This window comes from Chiloscyllium plagiosum, unplaced genomic scaffold, assembly GCF_037043375.1.
Source record: "Chiloscyllium plagiosum isolate Xiang-an unplaced genomic scaffold, Cpla_swu_hap1 HiC_scaffold_1, whole genome shotgun sequence".
Classification (NCBI taxonomy): domain Eukaryota; kingdom Metazoa; phylum Chordata; class Chondrichthyes; order Orectolobiformes; family Hemiscylliidae; genus Chiloscyllium; species Chiloscyllium plagiosum.
This window is the reverse complement of record NW_028270139.1, coordinates 108,065,486-108,084,419: the sequence shown is the minus strand read 5'-3', so window position 1 is coordinate 108,084,419 and position 18,934 is coordinate 108,065,486. Positions and strand designations below refer to the sequence as shown.

Here is an 18,934-nt window from a genome sequence, read left to right as displayed (position 1 = left end):
GCAAAGAAAGTCAAAAAAGACTAATAGAAATGCTAAAATAGAAAAGTACAGAGGTTTTGCCTAAAGTACCAAAGTCGATAGTTCTCAGCACTGCCTCTCAAGGAGGATACACTGACCTTAGAAGGGATGCTGTCCACATATATCAGAATGTTACTGAGGTTACAAGGTTATCTTATGAACAGATATTATATAACATAAATTTGTAATCACTGGAAGATAGATGATTGTATTTGACTGAGGAGATGTAGTATCAAAGATCAAGTAAAACAGTGCTACAACCAGATTGACTCCATTAAGAAAGCATGTTCAGAAAATCCTTCTCACAAAAAAGAAAGATTCTAATTAAAATAATAGTTTAGAATTTAAAATCATAGATATTTGATGGGAGAATGAGTAAAAGAATATGGAATCCAATCAATTTTGAAAATTCCTTCAGGGGTTGAGGTTGTTGCTGACTGGGCCAGCATTGTTGACCATTCCTAGTTATTCTAGAGAGGGTGCTAGTGAGCTTCCTTCCTTTAAATGGCTGCAGTCCATTTGGTGTAGGGATTTCTAAGATTTGGTCCATGATAATGAAGGAATGGTGATATATTTCCAAGTCAGGGTGGTCAGTCGCTTGGAAGAAAACTTGCCTTTCCCATGTATCTGCTGCCCTTGACCTTCGAGATGCTAGCATTTATGTGTTTGGAAGGAGTTGTCCAAGGAGCCTTGGTGAATTTTTGCATTGCACCTTGTAAACAATACACACTGCTGCTACTGAGGTGGAGGGACTGAATATGGAATGTGGTGCCAATCAGGATACGGCTTTCTCCTGGCTACTGTGAAGCTTCTTGAGAGTTGATGAAACTGCACTCATCCAGGCAATGCTCCATGACAATCTTGACTTGTGTCTTGTAGTCCAGTTCAGATTTTGATTATAACCCTCAGATGTTGATAGTAGTGAATTCAGTGATAATGTTGCCATTGAATGTCAAGGGGTGATGGTTGGATCCTCTCTCCTTAGAAACGGTCAGTACCTGATACTTGTGTGGTGTAAGTGTTCTTTGCATTTTAGGTCTAGACATTCCCCAGGTCTTGCTATATATAGATACTGACTGCTTCACAAATGGTGCTGAACATTGTTTAAATGTCAGTGAACATCTTTACTTTTGCCGTTATGATGAAAGGAAGGGCATTGATGAAGCAACTGATGATGGTTGGGCCTGGGACACTATACTGAGGAACACCCACCGTGATGCCTTGGAACTGAAATAACTGACCTCTTATAACTGTGACCACCTTCCTTTGAGCTAGGTCTGACTTCAAATTGTGGAAAATTTTTCTCCTGATTTTCATTGCCTCTAGTCTTGCTAGGGCTCCTTGGGAGTTATTATAAAATCAGTCATAACTCTATGAATGGCAGAAGAAGGTCAAGGAGCTGAATGGCCAACTTCTGCTCCTGTGTTCCACCGAAACCTTTTGCGACGCCAACAAAAAGCTCAGCTTTTTTGGGACTTATTAAGCATCGTGTTTGCATTATGTTACAAACATGTAAACATACGATAGCCAGGGGAGTGTGTGTTAATAAGGGAGGTCATCCCATTTCAGTAATCTCCTTTAAGGGTTAATTATTACAGGGGTCAAGTATAGTTCAGAGTACAGCATTCTGAATTTTGTTGCAACACCGCGTCTCAGCTGGAGTCAGAAAAGCATAATTTGCTTCATTGGTGTAACATTTTTACCATTTCTCACACCAACCATACTGTGGCTTTTCTGAGTGAGATTGCCACATGTTGCAGGTGGAAAGAACTGGATTGGAATTGCTCAAACCATTGTTCAAACAAAGGAGCCTTAACAAGCAGCAGATGGACAATGCATCAATTTAGGCTGTACTTAAAGCTACATGTAATGTGTACCTATTTATCCAGCACAGATTTGATCAGAAATACTGCTTTAGCCACTCCAAAAAAGTTGTTGAATCTACATAACAATTAGCAAATGTAGGGTGCTGGTAACAGTAAGCTGAAGTTCAGGAGCAGTTTTGGGACACGTTGCATTACAAAGCCTACTTAGACAAAGTGAGGACTGCTGATGCTGGAGATCAGAGTCAAAAAGTGTGGTGCTGAAAAAGCACAGCAGGTCAGACAGCATCCGAGGACTAGGAGAGTCGACGTTTTGGGCGAAAGCCCTTCATCAGGAACATGGTCTCCTAATTGAGAGATTCAACTGTGTGCCCAACAAAGTAAGGATTGTGAGCAGTCTCAAGATGTTGTTAGCCTTATCAGAAGGCAGGCAGCTCTGAAGCTTCAGCAATGTTACCAGGAGTTGAATTTGCACTGAGGGATGTAAACAGAGACGTGAGGCCGACAGTAGGTATGTTAAAAAAAAAGGGATTCAGTGTCATCAGGAAAATCCTTCTGACAAAATTGTTTAGCCACAAGGACTGTCATTCCTCCCTGCGGCCCGTCATTTGTTCCATTTAGTCTGCCCTGTCTGTTGCTAGGAGACCAACTTCATCTAGCTGGCAGCCCTCACCACGCAGCAGGGGATTTCCAATCACTTGCAAAATATAGCATGAAAATGGCTCTTAATTGGGCCTTTAATGCAGTAAGTTGGCTACCAGCTTCTTCCGTTCCGTCCTGCTGCCAGTAATATGTCACATAATCTGGCATGTTTCCCCAGGACTTTACCATTACCTCTCCAAACCCCTGCGTCTCCCAGCCCATCTCCTGGGTGCAACTAAAATCTTGGCTATTAGTACCATGTTTGTGCATCCAAATTCCATGATTATGAGTGAAATAACAACAAGCATAAACGTGTTTGCTCTGTTTGTGCCTGATAAATTAATGTGTAAAATGTTATAGGACTAATATAACTTAATAGCAGTGCATTGGCTGGTAACATTTAGCTCAATCTATGTTATTGAAAAAAGCAAGATTTCAATTGAACTAATATTATTTGTAATTCTCCATAAAACATCTGAAATGTAATGTGAAGGGTACATCAGGCACTGCTGAATACTCATACTGATGAATTCATGGGAATTGCTATTGTGGATAATTTAAAATAGAAGCACATTTTGTTCCTTCAAATTAATGAACTGTGGCTGTACCTGGCAATTTAAATTGTTCACAAGATCACTGGTCAAATTTTTGGGTCCTGCTTTTTCACAGCCATCTTTATGTTGAGTTACTATTCATAACTGGCATTTTGGCTTTGATGACTAGTTTGAAAGCATCTGAATGTAATGGATACAGCAATGTGTGAACCTGGACCCTTTCACATTAATATAATGTTTTTGAGAAAATATAAATGGGATGAACTTCGACTGACGGCATCAGTTTTGAGTCAGCTGTTTATTTGTAATGGCAAAATGGAAACTGGGAACTAAGCCAACACATTATTACAGCAGTGAGCTGAAGGAATCCATTAGGATGATAACAGCTCAGATCATTAATATGCACACATAGCACTTCTGAATGGAACTGCAAAACACTTTGCTTCACATCTGGGGTTAATTATTTCTTTAAAAATGTCAATTGATGTGTCTTTTCTTTATTGGTGAGATTGGCCAATGACCTGAATGTGCAGTGCATGTGGTTCAGTTTCCTTCAGAACCAACAGAACACTCTGCTCATTCAACCAACATAAACCTATCTGTCAGGGATGACACATGAAGTAGTCAGAGTGTTTCTCTAATTTTGGTCTTTGTGGAGTCATTGAAAATGGTATTGACATTAATATTATGATAAATTGTTGTTATTACAAATTGAAGGAAGGAACTTTTTTATTGCCTTTCTTCCCTTTCTCTCTTCAGATTTCCAGTCCCTATCATTTTCGTTTGTGCTGCTGGAAGTGATTATTTAGCCCACGGCAATCTCAACAGTCATTGTTAAAACTACTCCTTAGTTATTCCTCCAGAGGTTATCAACAAGCACTGAATGAAATCATGATTCACATCCGATTTGCTTTCCTTCTCTGCATCAAGTCTGTCAGTTCTTAAATAGCCAAATATGTGGGAGTGAACCAATTTATCTGCAATGCAGGGCAGAAACAAACTCTGTCCTATTAGAAAGGGATTTCATTTCATTGTAAGAAAGATGATTGAGAAGAGACATGATCCCAGCATTTAAAGTGTGAGGAATATGGATAGCGCAAGTGAAAGCAATTTAATTAGATTGTGAGTGCTGAATTTAAAAAAAATACAACCTAAAATGTAGATAGGAAAATGGATGTACATTAATAAATATGCATAGCACATTCCTGATGAAATTAGTTAATATTCTTCAAAACAAAACTGGAAGGTAAAGCTGCTCAGAGCAGAGCAAAAAAATGAAGGGAATGCTAATGATGATAAAGAAAAGACTGAGATGAAACATAGCTGTAAATGGTAAGTTTAAATAGAACTCCTCCCAGTATGTTAGACTTTCTGAGAGGTTGGGGGGTGGGTTGAGGTGATAGTAACCACCCTACCTGATAATTTGGCTGATTCTGGCATAATTAAATGAACTACACAGTTCAACAAGTTATCAGAATGTTTGATGATTTCAAATAGGGTGGTAATCTGGCTGTTATAATGGGACTGGATTTTATGTTCTCCAGTCAGTCGGTTTGAACGTGGCAGGCAGGCAAAATCCAGCAGATTGCCTTCTTCTTGACCATCCCTTGCCCTGATCTAGCAAAAATTTCATGGGTTGGGGGCAAAGAACAAGAGGTGTCAGATGGCATATTAAACCCATTAAGTTGGCAATTATGTTGACTTGATGGTGTTATCTTGTCCTCCCCCCCCCTCCCCGAGTATTTTACCGAGGCTGGGTATGTGGTTCAGCTGCATGGCATGAATTGGACAAGAAGGGGAGGAACTCTGTCAGAACCTGCTGCCCATCAGCTCTGTGCTTCACTTTTGAAGCTGGACAATTTCCATTCACCGCTTCTTGATCCCACTTATCTCCTTCTCTGCAATCCCCAAACCTTGAATTTTAGCTCTCAAATTGGGCTTTTCAACACTGGAAACTCTCAATATCCCAGCAATGATTCCTGGGGCTACTGTGGGCTGTAAAGAGCTGTTGACCAATTTTATCAATTGTCAGTTCTGTATGGCAGAACCACCTCCTGACAGAGATACTGATATCAACCCTTAAAGCTGCTTTCTAATGTCATGGGATAATCCAAGGGAATGTGGATGGGTTCTCTTCACCCTTTTAAACCTGGTGGATGGTGGTTAGTACTATCCCAACCCCTCCCCTAGAAAGTCTAACATACTGGGAGGCGTTCTATTTAAACTTACCATTTGCAGCTACTTTTCATCTCAGTCTTTTGTTTAACATCATTAGCATTCCCTTCATTTTTTTGCTCTGGGCAGCTTTACCTTCTCTTTCACTCATCCCTCCTCCCTTTTTGTCAACAACATATAAACCAACATATGTCTTCAATTCTGTAGAAGAGTCTTTAGACTTGAAATATTAATTCAGTTCCACTCTCCACAGATGGAACCAAACCTACTGAGTTTCTCCAGTATTTCTGAATTTATAATTGGATTGGCTTCTTATTGTTCTGTTCTTATTGTTATTCCATTACTTTCAATAGTGTAACATGTGTAGTTAACATGGAGGAGAAAGTGAGGACTGCAGATGCTGGAGATCAGAGCTGAAAATGTGTTGCTGGAAAAGCGCAGCAGGTCAGGCAGCATCCAAGGAGCAGGAGAATCGACATTTCGGGCATGAGCCCTTCTTCAGGAATGAGGACTTTCCTCATTCCTGAAGAAGGGCTCATGCCCAAAACGTCGATTCTCCTGCTCCTTGGATGCTGCCTGACCTGCTGCGCTTTTCCAGCAACATAGTTAACATGGAGTACTGGTTTACACTTGGTTATGCACTGTCTATGATTGTCTTATGTTAAAAACAACTAAGCATTTTGCAGCCAAATATGTCAATGTCATATAAATTTAAGCTCATCTGTAAATTCAATTAAGTCTATTTATGAATAGAATCAAAAGCTTTAACTGCATGACTACAATGTATAGTATTTTGGCATCTCAAACATGTTTTGAATTGTCTGGGCCATAAATGCATCTTCCATGTCAAAACACTGGACAGAACCATTTTTCGAATATAAACTCATTGGAAAATGATTGACAAGTCTTTCATTAGTTTTTATGCAACTATGTTTACATTTCTTTTTGTTGAATTATGGTGTTTGATAGTGTTCCAGCTATGTGACATTTGAATATCATTCGCCCTCCCTGGATTTGGTGATTTACTAATGGAAAACTTGTTGAGTAATGCACTTGGAACTCTCAATTTGCATTTCCATAAAAGAGGAGGTCACTTGTCAGAGATCTGCATGAATATCCATTAGATAAATTTTGCAACACTGCTCACTAGACACCACATTATATGAATTGCTTAGCTGTATCTGACAAATAATGAGCAGTAATACATCATAATAGCTTTGGTACAAGATATGCATGTTGTGAGAATGTGGTACCCGATGGGATGGAGTTAAGGGGATAATAGGTGGTGAGTATGGTAAGGTGTGTATAAATTAGGAGACTCATACTTTTTAATATTAAAAGAAGACAGGTAGACTTATTCCAATATTCCTGACCCCATCTGCATCTCTGGTAGCTCATGTGCTTATGTCCAACTGTTTCAATGCTGTCATCACCATTGGGAAATGGGCATATCAGATCATAGAATCCCTACAGTGTGGAAACAAGCCCTTCAACCCAACAAGTCCACACTGAACCTCTGAAGAATAACCCACCTAGACTTATTCTCCTACCCTGCATTTACCCCTGGCTGATGTGCCTAACCTACACATCCCTGAACATTATGGGCAACTTAGTATGGCCAATTCACCCAACCTGCACATCTTTGGATTGTGGGAGGAAACTGGAGCACCCGGAGGAAACCCATGTAGACACGGGGAAAATGTGCAAACTCCACACAGTCACCGAAGTTGAAATCAAACCCGGGTCCCTGGCAGTGTGAGGCAGCAGTGCTAACCACTGAGCCACTGTGCCACCCCTTGACCAAAGAAGATGACCAGCAATTTTCATGCAATGCATAGAAGCTCGATTCTATGGAGGTGGGAAGCAATTCACAATTATGTTCAAATGATGCTGCCAGTTTGATATGTCATGATGAAATTGTTTAAGTTATATTTGTTTATAATTTCTTTAATATGAATTTGCTTTGAAAAGGTGAATGATCATTAATTTTAACAGCAGTGAGGAACTAAAGAAGTCTTTTGATGCATTAGAGTACATTATCCTCTTGATAAAATACAATTCTGCATTGCATAATAATGAAATTCAGATTTTCTGTGTCAATTGCTTTGTTTGCATTAAATTGCTCAGATGTTTGAATATTTCACATCTATAGACATAAGGCTGAATTTCTGATTGACTTCAAAGACTTTAATGTATTCAATGCTGGAGATTTTATTGGCATTATTCATCACTGTAATTTCATTATGAATTCTTTGAGTTTGAAAACACACTAATTGATTCACGAATGTTGCCAAGGGGACTATCAGCTTGTTTACAATTGACAGATTTAACAGCAGTTAAAGGCAATATTCCCACTAAGCTGTGCAGTTGTACAGCTCCATCAAGGGTCTGTACATAACCATCTGTGGGCTAATATCATTCACAGCATTGATTTTCTTAAGTCAATGCCATGCACAGACCTTGGAGGTCTGTTTGGAAGAAACCAAATCTAGAGGTAACATAAGTTAATACAGTTTTCCTTTTGTGGAATGAAGTACTGTGCTTATTTTGACATTCTTAACAGTTTCTCAAAGACTTCCCTGTGCTGTTTTAGAGCTTATGAATTTCATATGTAATGGACACTGGATGAGTGGGCATGGATCAGAAGTTGGGATTGGTAATTGTGAGATGGGATGGAGTTAAGGGGGTAATAGGTGGTGAGTGCGGTAAGGTGTGTATAAATTAGGAGACTCATACTTTTCTCCAGAACTGGGTCAATGTCCCAGCTAACAGAAGGGACGCTTTTGACCTGGTCATTCTGGCGTCCTCCCACTTTTATCTCTGCCTTGGGGCTACCATGAGCCACCTCCATGGCCAAGCCTCAATACAAGAGTAAGCTGCCGATGCTCACCAGTTATTGATAGCTAACTCTCCAGTCAGTCGGGAAGAGGGAAATGTACACTGTGAAATTGAGGTGGAATTAATGTGTGAAAAGTGGGGAGATAGTGACGTAGTGGTCATATCACTGGTTTCGTAACCCCGCAGACCTAGGTTCAAGTTCTGGGTAGATGGGTTCAAGTCCCAAAATGAGTATTGTTGAAATTTAAATTCAATTGGTAAATCTAGTATCTTAGTAACAGTAATCATTAAACTATCATCAATTGTTGTGAGAATCGATCTGGTTCACCAATTACCTTTATGGAAGGAAATCTGACGTCCTTATCTGGTCTGGCCTATATATGACTCCAGTTGACTTTTAACTGCTCTTTGAACTAACCTAACCATGGGAGGCATAGATAGAGTAGATAGCCAGAGACTCTTTCTCAGGGCAGCAATGGTTGTCATGAGGGGTCATAATTTTAAGGTATGGGGAAATGACAGAGGTAGGTTCTTTATGCAGAGAGTGGTGGGTACGTGGAATGCACTGTCAGCGGTGGTAGTAGAGTCAGAGACGTTAGGGATATTTAAGCGACTGCTGGACCAGCACATGGGCAGCAGTAAATTGAGGGGTGTGTTGGTTAGGTTGATCTTCAATTAAGATAAATGTTCGGCACAACATCGTGGCCTGAATGGCCTGTACTATGCTGTACTGTTCTATGTACTAAGTCACTCAGCTAAAGGGCAATAAGGAGTGGACCAATAGCCCCATTTTACAGCAGTTTTACCTGGATTCTGTTCTTCCCATGCAAACCTAACAACTTAAATCTGCAAATATGAAACAAATTCCAAAATTAACAGAGCAAGGTGGTATGTTTGAGTGTTTAATAGAGTTTAATATCGTAAAAGGTAGAAGTAAAAAAGTTAGAAGTTTATTAATCACTGCCTCCAGTTAGAGCATTCCAGATTGTTCTACACATCAGAAAAGACGTGACAGCCTTAAAAACAGTGCAAAAGAGCATCTCCAGGATTTATCAGGGAAAAGAGACATCAGAGGTTGGCAAAATTAAGAGTCTTCCCCTTTGGACATAGAAGATTATGAGATGACCTAAAAGATGTTCAGAATGATGAGAAGTTTTAGTAGAGCAAAATCTATACCCTCTGTCCTTTGAGTTGGTCAATAATTAAAGATTATAGATTTAGAATCAATGATAGATGATCCAAATGGCATACAAAAATAAACTTTTTTTACTTTGAGGGTTCTGAAATGCTCTACTGAAAAGTTTGTGAACATAAATAATTTTGCGTTTAAGGGAATGATAGAGTAACAGATAAAAAGTAAGTATTTAGGTCAAGGCATGACTGCTGTTTCAAAGAGCCAGCATAAGTAACATGGCTAAATGGACTCCTTTTACATGTTTCTATGATTTATAAATGCAGCAATAGGACTTTCTTGAATGTAATTCACAATGGTATCGTGTTGAACATGGAATATAAATGTACCTTCATTTCAACATCTCCACGAAGTTCCAGTTCAAAATTGCCAAACTCATCCAAAACATCCTTGGTTGCTGAGGACACATGGATTTTCAACGCTAAGAAATAAAGAGGTAAAATGTCAACGGCAGGACATATATTTGGACTGAATTTTCTTCTTTGATTGTTGGGTATTAAATTTTGCTGCCAAATTCTTTATATGGTTCTAATTTCATGAACTGTTTAGCTCGAGATTTTAACTTAGCTTGGATTGTTATTTGGCCTCAGAGGGTTCCTGCAGTTTCATGAAGTTGAAGATTAAATATCAAGAGTATACAGCTCAAAGTCAAATTCTGGGACTGACTGTTCTAATATCTGTAGCTTGTAGCTTAATACAAGGAATGTGACAGATACAAGTGTTAACACATTTAAAAATTAATTGTTTGCTTTCCTTTAGAACTTTCACTCTTGGCTCATCATAAACAAAGTCCATAAATTTGCAAACTGCTTAAATGAGTGCATGAATTGAAATATGTGACCTATGATAAAAGGCACTCTTACCAGTAACAAAGCTCTTTGGGACCAGTTGATTGAATGTAAATTCACAGGGTTGGTATCCTTTCTATTGCTCAAGAGTGAGTTGGGGGGTAGTACAGTTGGGGGATAGTGGAAACTAGAATTGTTAGTAAACTGGAAGTCCTGCTGAACAGAAATCCAGGCCTGATTTGTCCTTTCTGTAATCACTCTGTTTCCTGGCTGGAAATTGGACTGATTGATAATCTGGCAGGCTGGTAGCTGGAAAGACAGAAATCTTCAGCTGAGGACCGTTGGTGTCGCTATTCTGGAATCAGGAAAAAAACATGGCCGCTGATAGACAGGGCTGCGATTGGCAGAGAATGGAAAATTACAGATAATTGTTGGTGGCTGGAGGCTAGGGTACAGGAGACATGTAATTGCAGGTTGATGGGGAGGTCACTTCTCATAGTAGGAAGAAGTACACATCAATTTCAGGGCAAGTAGGATGGGAGAGGGCAGTACTGATTCCCTAGCTCACAAGCAGTGAGTCAGAGAATCTCTACAGCGTGGAGGCAGACCATTCAGCCCATCAAATCGACACCAACCCTCCAAAGAGCATCCAACGCAGACCCACCCTGCATTTCCCATCGCCAATCCACCTAACCTGCACATCTTTGGACTGTTGGAAGAAGCCAGATCACCCAGAGGAAACTCACACTGACAAGAGGAGAAGGTGAAAACTCCACACAGACAGCCACTCGTGGAATTGAACCCAGGTCCCTGGTACTAAGAGGCAGGAATGCTAACCATTTTGACAGAGCAGCAAGGAGAGAAGGAGGAGTGAAGCGAGGGCTGCAGGGAAGGTAAGGGCTTAATTAATATTTGGGCAGTGGCTAAACCTGAGATACTACACATGTAGTATCTCCCTCCTGCACCCCCCCTCCTCTAACCGTAAGAAAAAGACTCAGTAAGGTAAGGCTTTTATTTTTTCTTTAGCTTTCTTTTTCATATATTTAAGTGCATTGTTTGGTTTTAGTTAGTTCATATAAAGCTAAGCTTACAATGCATTTTGCTTGATGCGGGAGCTTAGGTATGTGTCTGACATTCCAGACTCTTACACTTCCAAGAAATGTGTCCAGCTGCAGCTCTTGTTTGACCACGTGATGGCTCTGGAGCTGCAGATGGACTCACTGTGGAGCATCCGCGATGCTGAGGAGGTCGTGGATAGCATGTTAAGTGAACTTGTCACACCGCAGGTTAGAATTGCTGAGGGAGACAGTGAATGGGTGACCAAAAGACAGAAAAAGAGTAGGAAGGCAGTGCAGGTGTCCCCTGTGGTCATCTCCCTCCAAAACAGGTATACCGTCTTGGATACTGTTTGGGGAGATGGCTCACCAGGGGAGGGCAGCAGTTGCCAGGATCATGGCACTGTGGAGGGCACTGATGTTAAGAAGGGCAGGAAAAAGACTCGTAGGGCCATAGTCAGAGGGGATTCTATTGCGAGGGGAGTAGATAGGTGGTTCTGTGGCCGAAGATGGGACTCCCGGATGGTATGTTGCCTCCCAGGTGCTCGGGTCAGGATGTCACCGATCGGCTGCAGAGCATTCTAAAAGGGGAGGGTGAACAGCCAGTTGTCGTGGTGCATATAGACACCAATGATATAAGTAAAAAACAAGATGAGGTCCTGAAAGAAGAATTCAGGGAGATAGGAGAGAAGTTAAAGAGGAGGACCTCAAAGGTAGTGATCTTGGGATAGGCAGGATGAACACGTGGCTTGAGAGATGGCGTAGGAGGGCGGGGTTCAGATTTGTTGGACATTGGGGAAGGTGGGACTATTACAAAATGGACGGTCTACAACTGAACCAGAGGGGAACCAATGTCCTTGGGGGAGCTTTTGCTACTGCTGTTGGGGAGGTTTTAAACTATTGTGGCAGGGGACTGGGAACCAGAAGAGAAAACAAATAGGCAGCGAGGTAGAGACTGGACACTGTAAGAATTATGAAGATAGTATTAATAAAGGGAAGAGTAGACAGAAAGCAGATGAGCGCAAAAAAAACTAGTGGCCTGAAATGCATCCACTTTAATGCAAGGAGTATATTGTGTAAGGCAGTTGAACTTAGGGCTTGGATTAGTGCCTGGGAATATGACGTTATTGCAATCCCAGAGACTTGGTTAAAGAAAGGGCATGACAATTGACAACTAAATGTTCCAGGATATAGAGCTTCAGACAGGACAGGGAAGGAAGTAAAAGGGGGGAGGGGGTGGAGTTGCATTGCTGGTCAGGGATGATACCATGGCTGTGCTAAAGGAGCACACTATTGAAGTCTTGGCTAGTGAGGCATTATGGATGGAGCTGAGAAATAAGAAGATGCAGTTACATTGTTGGGCTGTATTACAGGCCTCCCAACAGTGAGCGTGAAGTAGAAGAACAAATAGGTAAACAGATGATGGAAAGATGTAAAGGCAATAATGTAGTGGTGATGGGAGATTTTAATTTTCCCAACATTGCCCGAGTTACACTTAGTGTCAGAGGTCTGGATGGGGTACAATTTGTAAGAAGCATCCAGGAGAGTTTTCTAGAGCAGTATGTCAATAGTCCGACGAGGGAAGGGGCCATATTGGACCTGGCACCGGGGAACGAGCCAGGACAGGTGGTAGACGTTGTGGTGGGGGATTTGTTTGGGAACAGTGACCACAATTCTAGAAGTTTTAGAATACTCATAGATAAAGAAGAGAGTGGTCCAAAGGGAAGAGCCAAGGCCAATTATATCAAAATTAGGCAGGAGCTCGGAAATGTGGATTGGACACAGCTATTTGAAGGTAAGTCCACATTTGAGGTGTGGGAGACTTTCAAAGATAAGTTAAAGATAGTGCAGGATAGGAATGTCCCAAGGAAGGCAAAAGATAGGAAAGGCAAGGTTCGTGAACCGTGGATGACAGGAGAAATTGTACAACTAGTCAAGAGGAAAAGGGAAGTGTACATAAGGTCTAGGCAGCTAAGAACAGAACGGGCCCTGGAGGAATATCGGAAGAATAGGACAAATCATAAACAAGGAATCAAGTAGGCTAAAAGGAGTCATGAAATAGCTTTAGCAAGTAGATTTAAGGAGAATCCCAAAGCATTTTATTCTTATATAAGAAGCAAGCGGGTAACTAGAGAAAGGATTGGTCCACTAAAGGATAACGAAGGAAGGCTGTGTGTCGAACCTGAGAGAATGGGTGAGATTCTGAATGATTACTTTGCATCAGTGTTCACTGAAGAGAGGGACATGATGAATGTTGAGATTAGAGATAGAAGTTTGATTAGTCTGGATCACGTTGACATAAGTAGGCAAGATGTGTTGGGTAGGCTAGAGGTTATCAAGGTGAACAAATTCCCAGGAGCAGATGGGATCTATCCCAGGTTGCTGAGGGAGGTGAGAGAGGAAATAGCTGGGGCCCTGGTGGATATCTTTGTGGCATCCTTAAATACAGGTGAAGTGCCGGAGGACTGGAGGGTTGCCCATGTTGTTCCCCCTGTACAAGAAGGGAAGTAGGGATATTCCGGGTAACTACAGACCAGTGAGCCTGACGTCAGTGGTGGGAAAGTTTCTGGAGAAGATACTGAGGGATGGGATCTATTTATATTTAGAAAAGAATGGGCTTATCAGTGATAGGCAACATGGTTTTGTGCAGAGGAGAACTTAATAGAGTTCTTTGAGGAAGTGACCAAATTGATAGATGAAGGAAGGGCTGTTGATGTCAAATACATGGACTTTAGTAAGGCGTTTGATAAGGATCTACATGGTAGACTAATGGAAAAAGTGAAATCACATGGTGTGCAGGGTGTTCTAGCTAGGTGGATAAAGAACTGGTTGAGTAACAGAAGACAGAGAGTATTAGTTGAAGGGAGTTTTTTGAAATGGAGAAAGGTGACCAGTGGTGTTCCACAGGGATCAGTGTTGGGGCCACTGTTGTTTGTAATATATATAAATGATCTAGAAGAGGGTATTGTTGGTATGATCAGCAAGTTTGTAGATGACATGAAGATTGGTGGAGTAGCAGAAAGCACAAGGGACTGTCAGAGAATACAGGAGAATATAGAAAGACTGGAGAGTTGGGCAGAAAAGCGGCAGATGGCTTTCAATCCAGACAAATGTGAGGTGGTGCATTTAGGCAAGACTAATTCTAGAGCGAATTATACAATGAACAGAAGAGCCTTGGGAAAAGTTGATGGGCAGAGAGATCTGGGAATGCAGGTGCATTGAACCCTGAAGGTTGCTGCACAGGTGGATAGAGTGGTCAAGAAGGTATATAGTATGCTTGCCTTCATTGGATGGGGTATTAAGTGTAAGAGCTGGCAAAATTGTACAAGATATTGGTTCGGCCGCATTTAGAATACAGTGTACAGTTCTGGTCGCCACATTACCAAAAGGATATGGATGCTTTGGAAAGGGTGCAGAGAAGGTTTACGAGGATGTTGCCTGGTATGGAAGGTGCTAGCTATGAAGAAAAGTTGAGTAGGTTAGGTTTATTTTCAATAGGAAAAGGAGATTGAGGGGCGACCTGATTGAGGTTTATAAAATCATGAAGGGTATAGACAGGGTAGATAGAGACAAGCTTTTTCCCAGGGTCAAGGAGGAAAGTTTAAGGGGAATACACGCGGCAAGTACTTTACACAGAGGGTGGTGAGCGTTTGGAACACGTTGCCAGCAGAGGTGGTAGAGACAGGCACAGTAGATTCATTTAAGATGCATCTGGACAGATGCATGGGTAGGTGGAGAGCAGAGGGATACAGATGCTTAGGAATTGACTGACAGGTTTAGATAGTACATTTGGGTTGGGTCAGGCTTGGAGGGCCGAAGAGCCTGCTCCTGGGCTGTAAATTTTCTTTGTTCTTTGTTCTTGGTTTGCTTCTGCAGGAAGCAAAATATAATGGCTGATTGAAGCTTTCATGACGTGAAGAGGAATTGAAAATATTGATTAAAAAATAGAGCCAGGCCTTTCAGTTATAAAGTTCAGACATACCTCTATGTGCATAGTAAGGAGGATTTTAGGGATGGAAGCACTTTCATGATGTAGATGATTTTAAGGAAGATGCCACAGAGGATAAGAGAAAAGTGATTGAATATTCTGCAATGCAGACAAACATGAAACAATGAACAGTCGGCAAATGTTGGAAAAACATGGGATATGAGAAATGAATTGGGCTGAAGAATATTAAATTGGCCGTGTAATTGAGACCACTCAGGAACTGGTCAAGTTCTGTAAGTATAAAAGTTGTGTGGTGTTGTGTTGGAGTGGCTGTATATTGATTTGGGCTGCTTCAATATGGTCAGGAGTTGTTAATGGTGCTGAAGATTATGTAATCATCAGCAAACAGCCCCATGTCTGGCCTCATGCTGCAGGGAAGGTCTTTGGTGAAGCTGTTGAAGATGACTGGACCCAGGACATTACTCTGAGGAATTCCTGCAGAGACGCCTTATACTGAGATGACTGACATTCAACAACAACAGCAATCATCATATCTGCTAGGTACAACTTAAACTACTGGAGAATCATTCTTCTGATTCCTCTCCACCCCAGTTTTGCTTGGGATCCTTAATGACATTCTCAGTCAAATACTGCCTTGATTTCAGTTACTCTCATCTCTGGAATATAGCTCTTTTTTCATGTTTGGACTTCAGCTGGAATGAGGGTTGAGTGACTCCACAGGAACCCAAACTGAGCAACAGTGAGCAAGTAAATGCAGAGGAATATGAGGTAATACATTAAAGTGGAGCAGTGTGGGATGATACATTTTGGTAGAAAGAACATGGAAAGACAGTTAAAAAAGTACTACTCTAAAATGAACGCTTGAGCAGGGAGGCCTGGATATATATGTGTGGATGCCTTTAAAGGACAGGAAGACAGCACAGGAATAAATCATACAGTATCTTACGGTTAAATGAATAATGCCACAGAGTACAAGAGCAGGGAGATTATACTGAACCTGTATTATTCAGCAGTTAGACCTCAGCTGGAGTACTGTGTACTGTTCTAGCATCACACTTTCGATAGGATGTGAATGCAATGTTGGGAGAGCAGAAGAGATTTACGAGAATGTTTTTCAGGCATGAGATATATCAGTTATGAAGCTAGACTGAAAATCTGGGACCATTTTCCTTGGAGACAAGGCTAAACAAGATTTGATTGAAGTTTACAACATCATGATAAACTTGGACAGATTAGGCAAGGAGAAACTGTTCCTGATCATGACAGCATCAATAATGAGAGGGCACAGATTTAAAGTGACTTGCCAAAGAAGCAAATATGATGTAAGAAAACATTTTTTCACACAGTGAATGTTTAGGATCAGGAATGGACTGACTGGATGTGATGCAGACAGGTTCAATACAGGCCTTCAAGAGATCATTGAGGATTAATTCAATAGAAATAATGTACAGGGTTATGGGGAAAGAGTGAGAGGATGGCACTATATCATAATGCCATTTCAGTAGCTAGCGCAGACATGGTAGGCCGAATGACCTTCTTCTGCCCCAGAACAATTCTGTGCTATTCCTTTGTAAGTGTCTTTTATAGCTTAGTCAACTACTTGTTTCATCAAAGAGAAAGTGAGGACTGCAGATGCTGGAGATTAGAATCGAGAGTGTGGTGCTGGAAAAGCACAGCAGGTCAGGTAGTGTCCAAGGAGCAGGAGAATCAATGTTTCAGGTAAAAGCTCTGCATTAGGAATGAGGCTGTGAACCGAAGGGGTGGTGAGATAAATGGGAGAGGGGTGTGGCTGGGGGTTGCAGTGAGCGAGAGACTCACTGAGATCCTTGTAGAAGAGGAGAGCTTCTTCAAGATACATATCCTCGGGAGAGGCTTCGCAGCTAGGTTAAAACAGCACTTTGCTGACTGTAGACTAATAGGGCAGGACTACACTGGGTTAGATTGCACAGGAAGTAACTGGGCAATTTTACACCTTGTATGGTAGATGTCAGTGTTATAGTTGTACTGGAACACCTTGGCTAGGGGTTTAGATATGTCTGTTTTGGTTAACATAAATCTGTTAGTCTTAGATTTATAACAACTGATCCAGCGTCATTTGCTATTTGTGGAAGAGAACTTCAAGCTTGTACCAACATTTTGCATGTATGGGTGCTTCTTTACTTCTGAAAGGTCTGTCTCTAGTTTTTAGGCTTTTTTTTCTACTTCTAAATTCTCCAATCGATAGAAGTCGTTTCCCTCTGTCGATTCTTTCTGTCTTCCTAAATATTTTGCCAAATCTCAATTAATTCACCTTCGTATGTTCTTCCTGTATGAGAAAATCAATGCAGTTAAAGATCAGTGGAATTTAATCTTTGTTGGGATCAAGCTTCTTTCTAGCGGAAGGATGTCGCAGTTGTAATAGAACTGCGCAAAAATAACTTGGATGAAATGGAACTCTCCTTATGATAACATTTAGGTGCTGCAATTAATACTTCATTATTGTGTACTTTTACTTCCATTTGGTGATTGTAAAAGATTTTGAACATAAAAACATCAAAGAACCGCAGATGTCACTGGATCTGAAACATTAACTTGCTTGCTCTCCACAGATGCTGCCAAACCTGTTGAGTTTTTTTGGCAATTTCTGAGTTTGTTTATAAAAGGATTTTGAGTTTTCAATGTTTGTACATAGTTATCAATGGAGAACATCGTTTAAAATGTGATTTCAAGCAGACATTTACCCTCTCCTGTAGATTCCATTCGGGATGCTGTATTAACCGTGTCTCCAAATAGACAATACCGTGGCATTTTTAATCCGACAACCCCTGCACACACCGGCCCTGATAATAGATGAAAAAAGAGAAAAACATTTCTTCATTATTTATGAATCATTTAAAACGTGTTTTCCAAAATACTCAACTTTTCTTTTGCTCTGGATCCTTTTGGAACAGCGACAAACAAGGACTCATTTAAAAAAAATATTTTCTTTCCTCACAATTAAATCCATTACGCATGTATTCTGATTCAGTTTGCCTGATTTCACATTGCAATGCAAACATACTTCATTCCCCAGGTGGAATTTCACACCACATTTATGCTGTAATACTGTCTTTAAATGGAGAATTGCCTTTGGATGCAGTACAATAAATAAAAATGCACGTGCTTCTCTGGAGGTTTTAACAGTCAATTCAGGAGATGTTTTGCTGTCTGCTCCTGCACTGGGTACACCATTTTATTCTGAATACACTGATTCATGAATTGTGGGCGGCACGGTGGCACAGTGGTTAGCACTGCTGCCTCACAGCGCCTGAGACCCGGGTTCAATTCCCGCCTCAGGCGACTGACTGTGTGGAGTTTGCACGTTCTCCCCGTGTCTGCGTGGGTTTCCTCCGGGTGCTCCGGTTTCCTCCCACAGTCCAAAAGATGTGCAGGGTCAGGTGAATTGGCCATGCTAAATTGCCCGTAGTGTTAGGTAAGGGGTAAATGTAGGAGTATGGGTGGGTTTCGCTTCGGCGGGTCGGTGTGGACTTGTTAGGCCGAAGGGCCTGTTTCCACACTGTAATGTAATCTAAAACCATTCACATTGCTCATGCAGTTTTAACATAATTGGCCCTTGCTGGCTTTTAGAGCTCTTCCAGTGTTGTTGAGGATGCTCCAAAATACAAATGAAGCATGATTTTATGCACAGAAGTACCTCAAGTGATTGTAATAGGGTATAGGAAGTTTACCAAAGATATAAAGCAGAACCAGCAAAGGACTGAATGTACAGTTGGCAGGTATATGTAGCTAACCAGCAGGAAAAAAGACTTTGAAAGGACAGCAGCTGGCAATGGAAAAAATGCTGTGCTCACTCATGTAAGTGCTAATGTTGTGTTATAGATTATTAAATTGAATGCCTCATTACTATGATTTCATGTGATT

General features: G+C 41.1%; 1 protein-coding gene across 1 annotated transcript in view; it reads right to left on the bottom strand.

Annotated features, from left to right (window-relative positions):
* LOC122548373 (atrial natriuretic peptide receptor 2) overlaps positions 1 to 18,934 on the bottom strand; it is a 164,724-nt gene that overhangs the window by 1,692 nt on the left and 144,098 nt on the right. Inside the window, exons 20-21 of the mRNA XM_043686946.2 lie at positions 17,755 to 17,853; positions 9,572 to 9,663 (exon numbers count right to left, since the gene is read on the bottom strand). Coding sequence (XP_043542881.2) covers positions 9,572 to 9,663; positions 17,755 to 17,853 — 191 coding nt within the window. The remainder of the gene's footprint in view (positions 1 to 9,571; positions 9,664 to 17,754; positions 17,854 to 18,934) is intronic.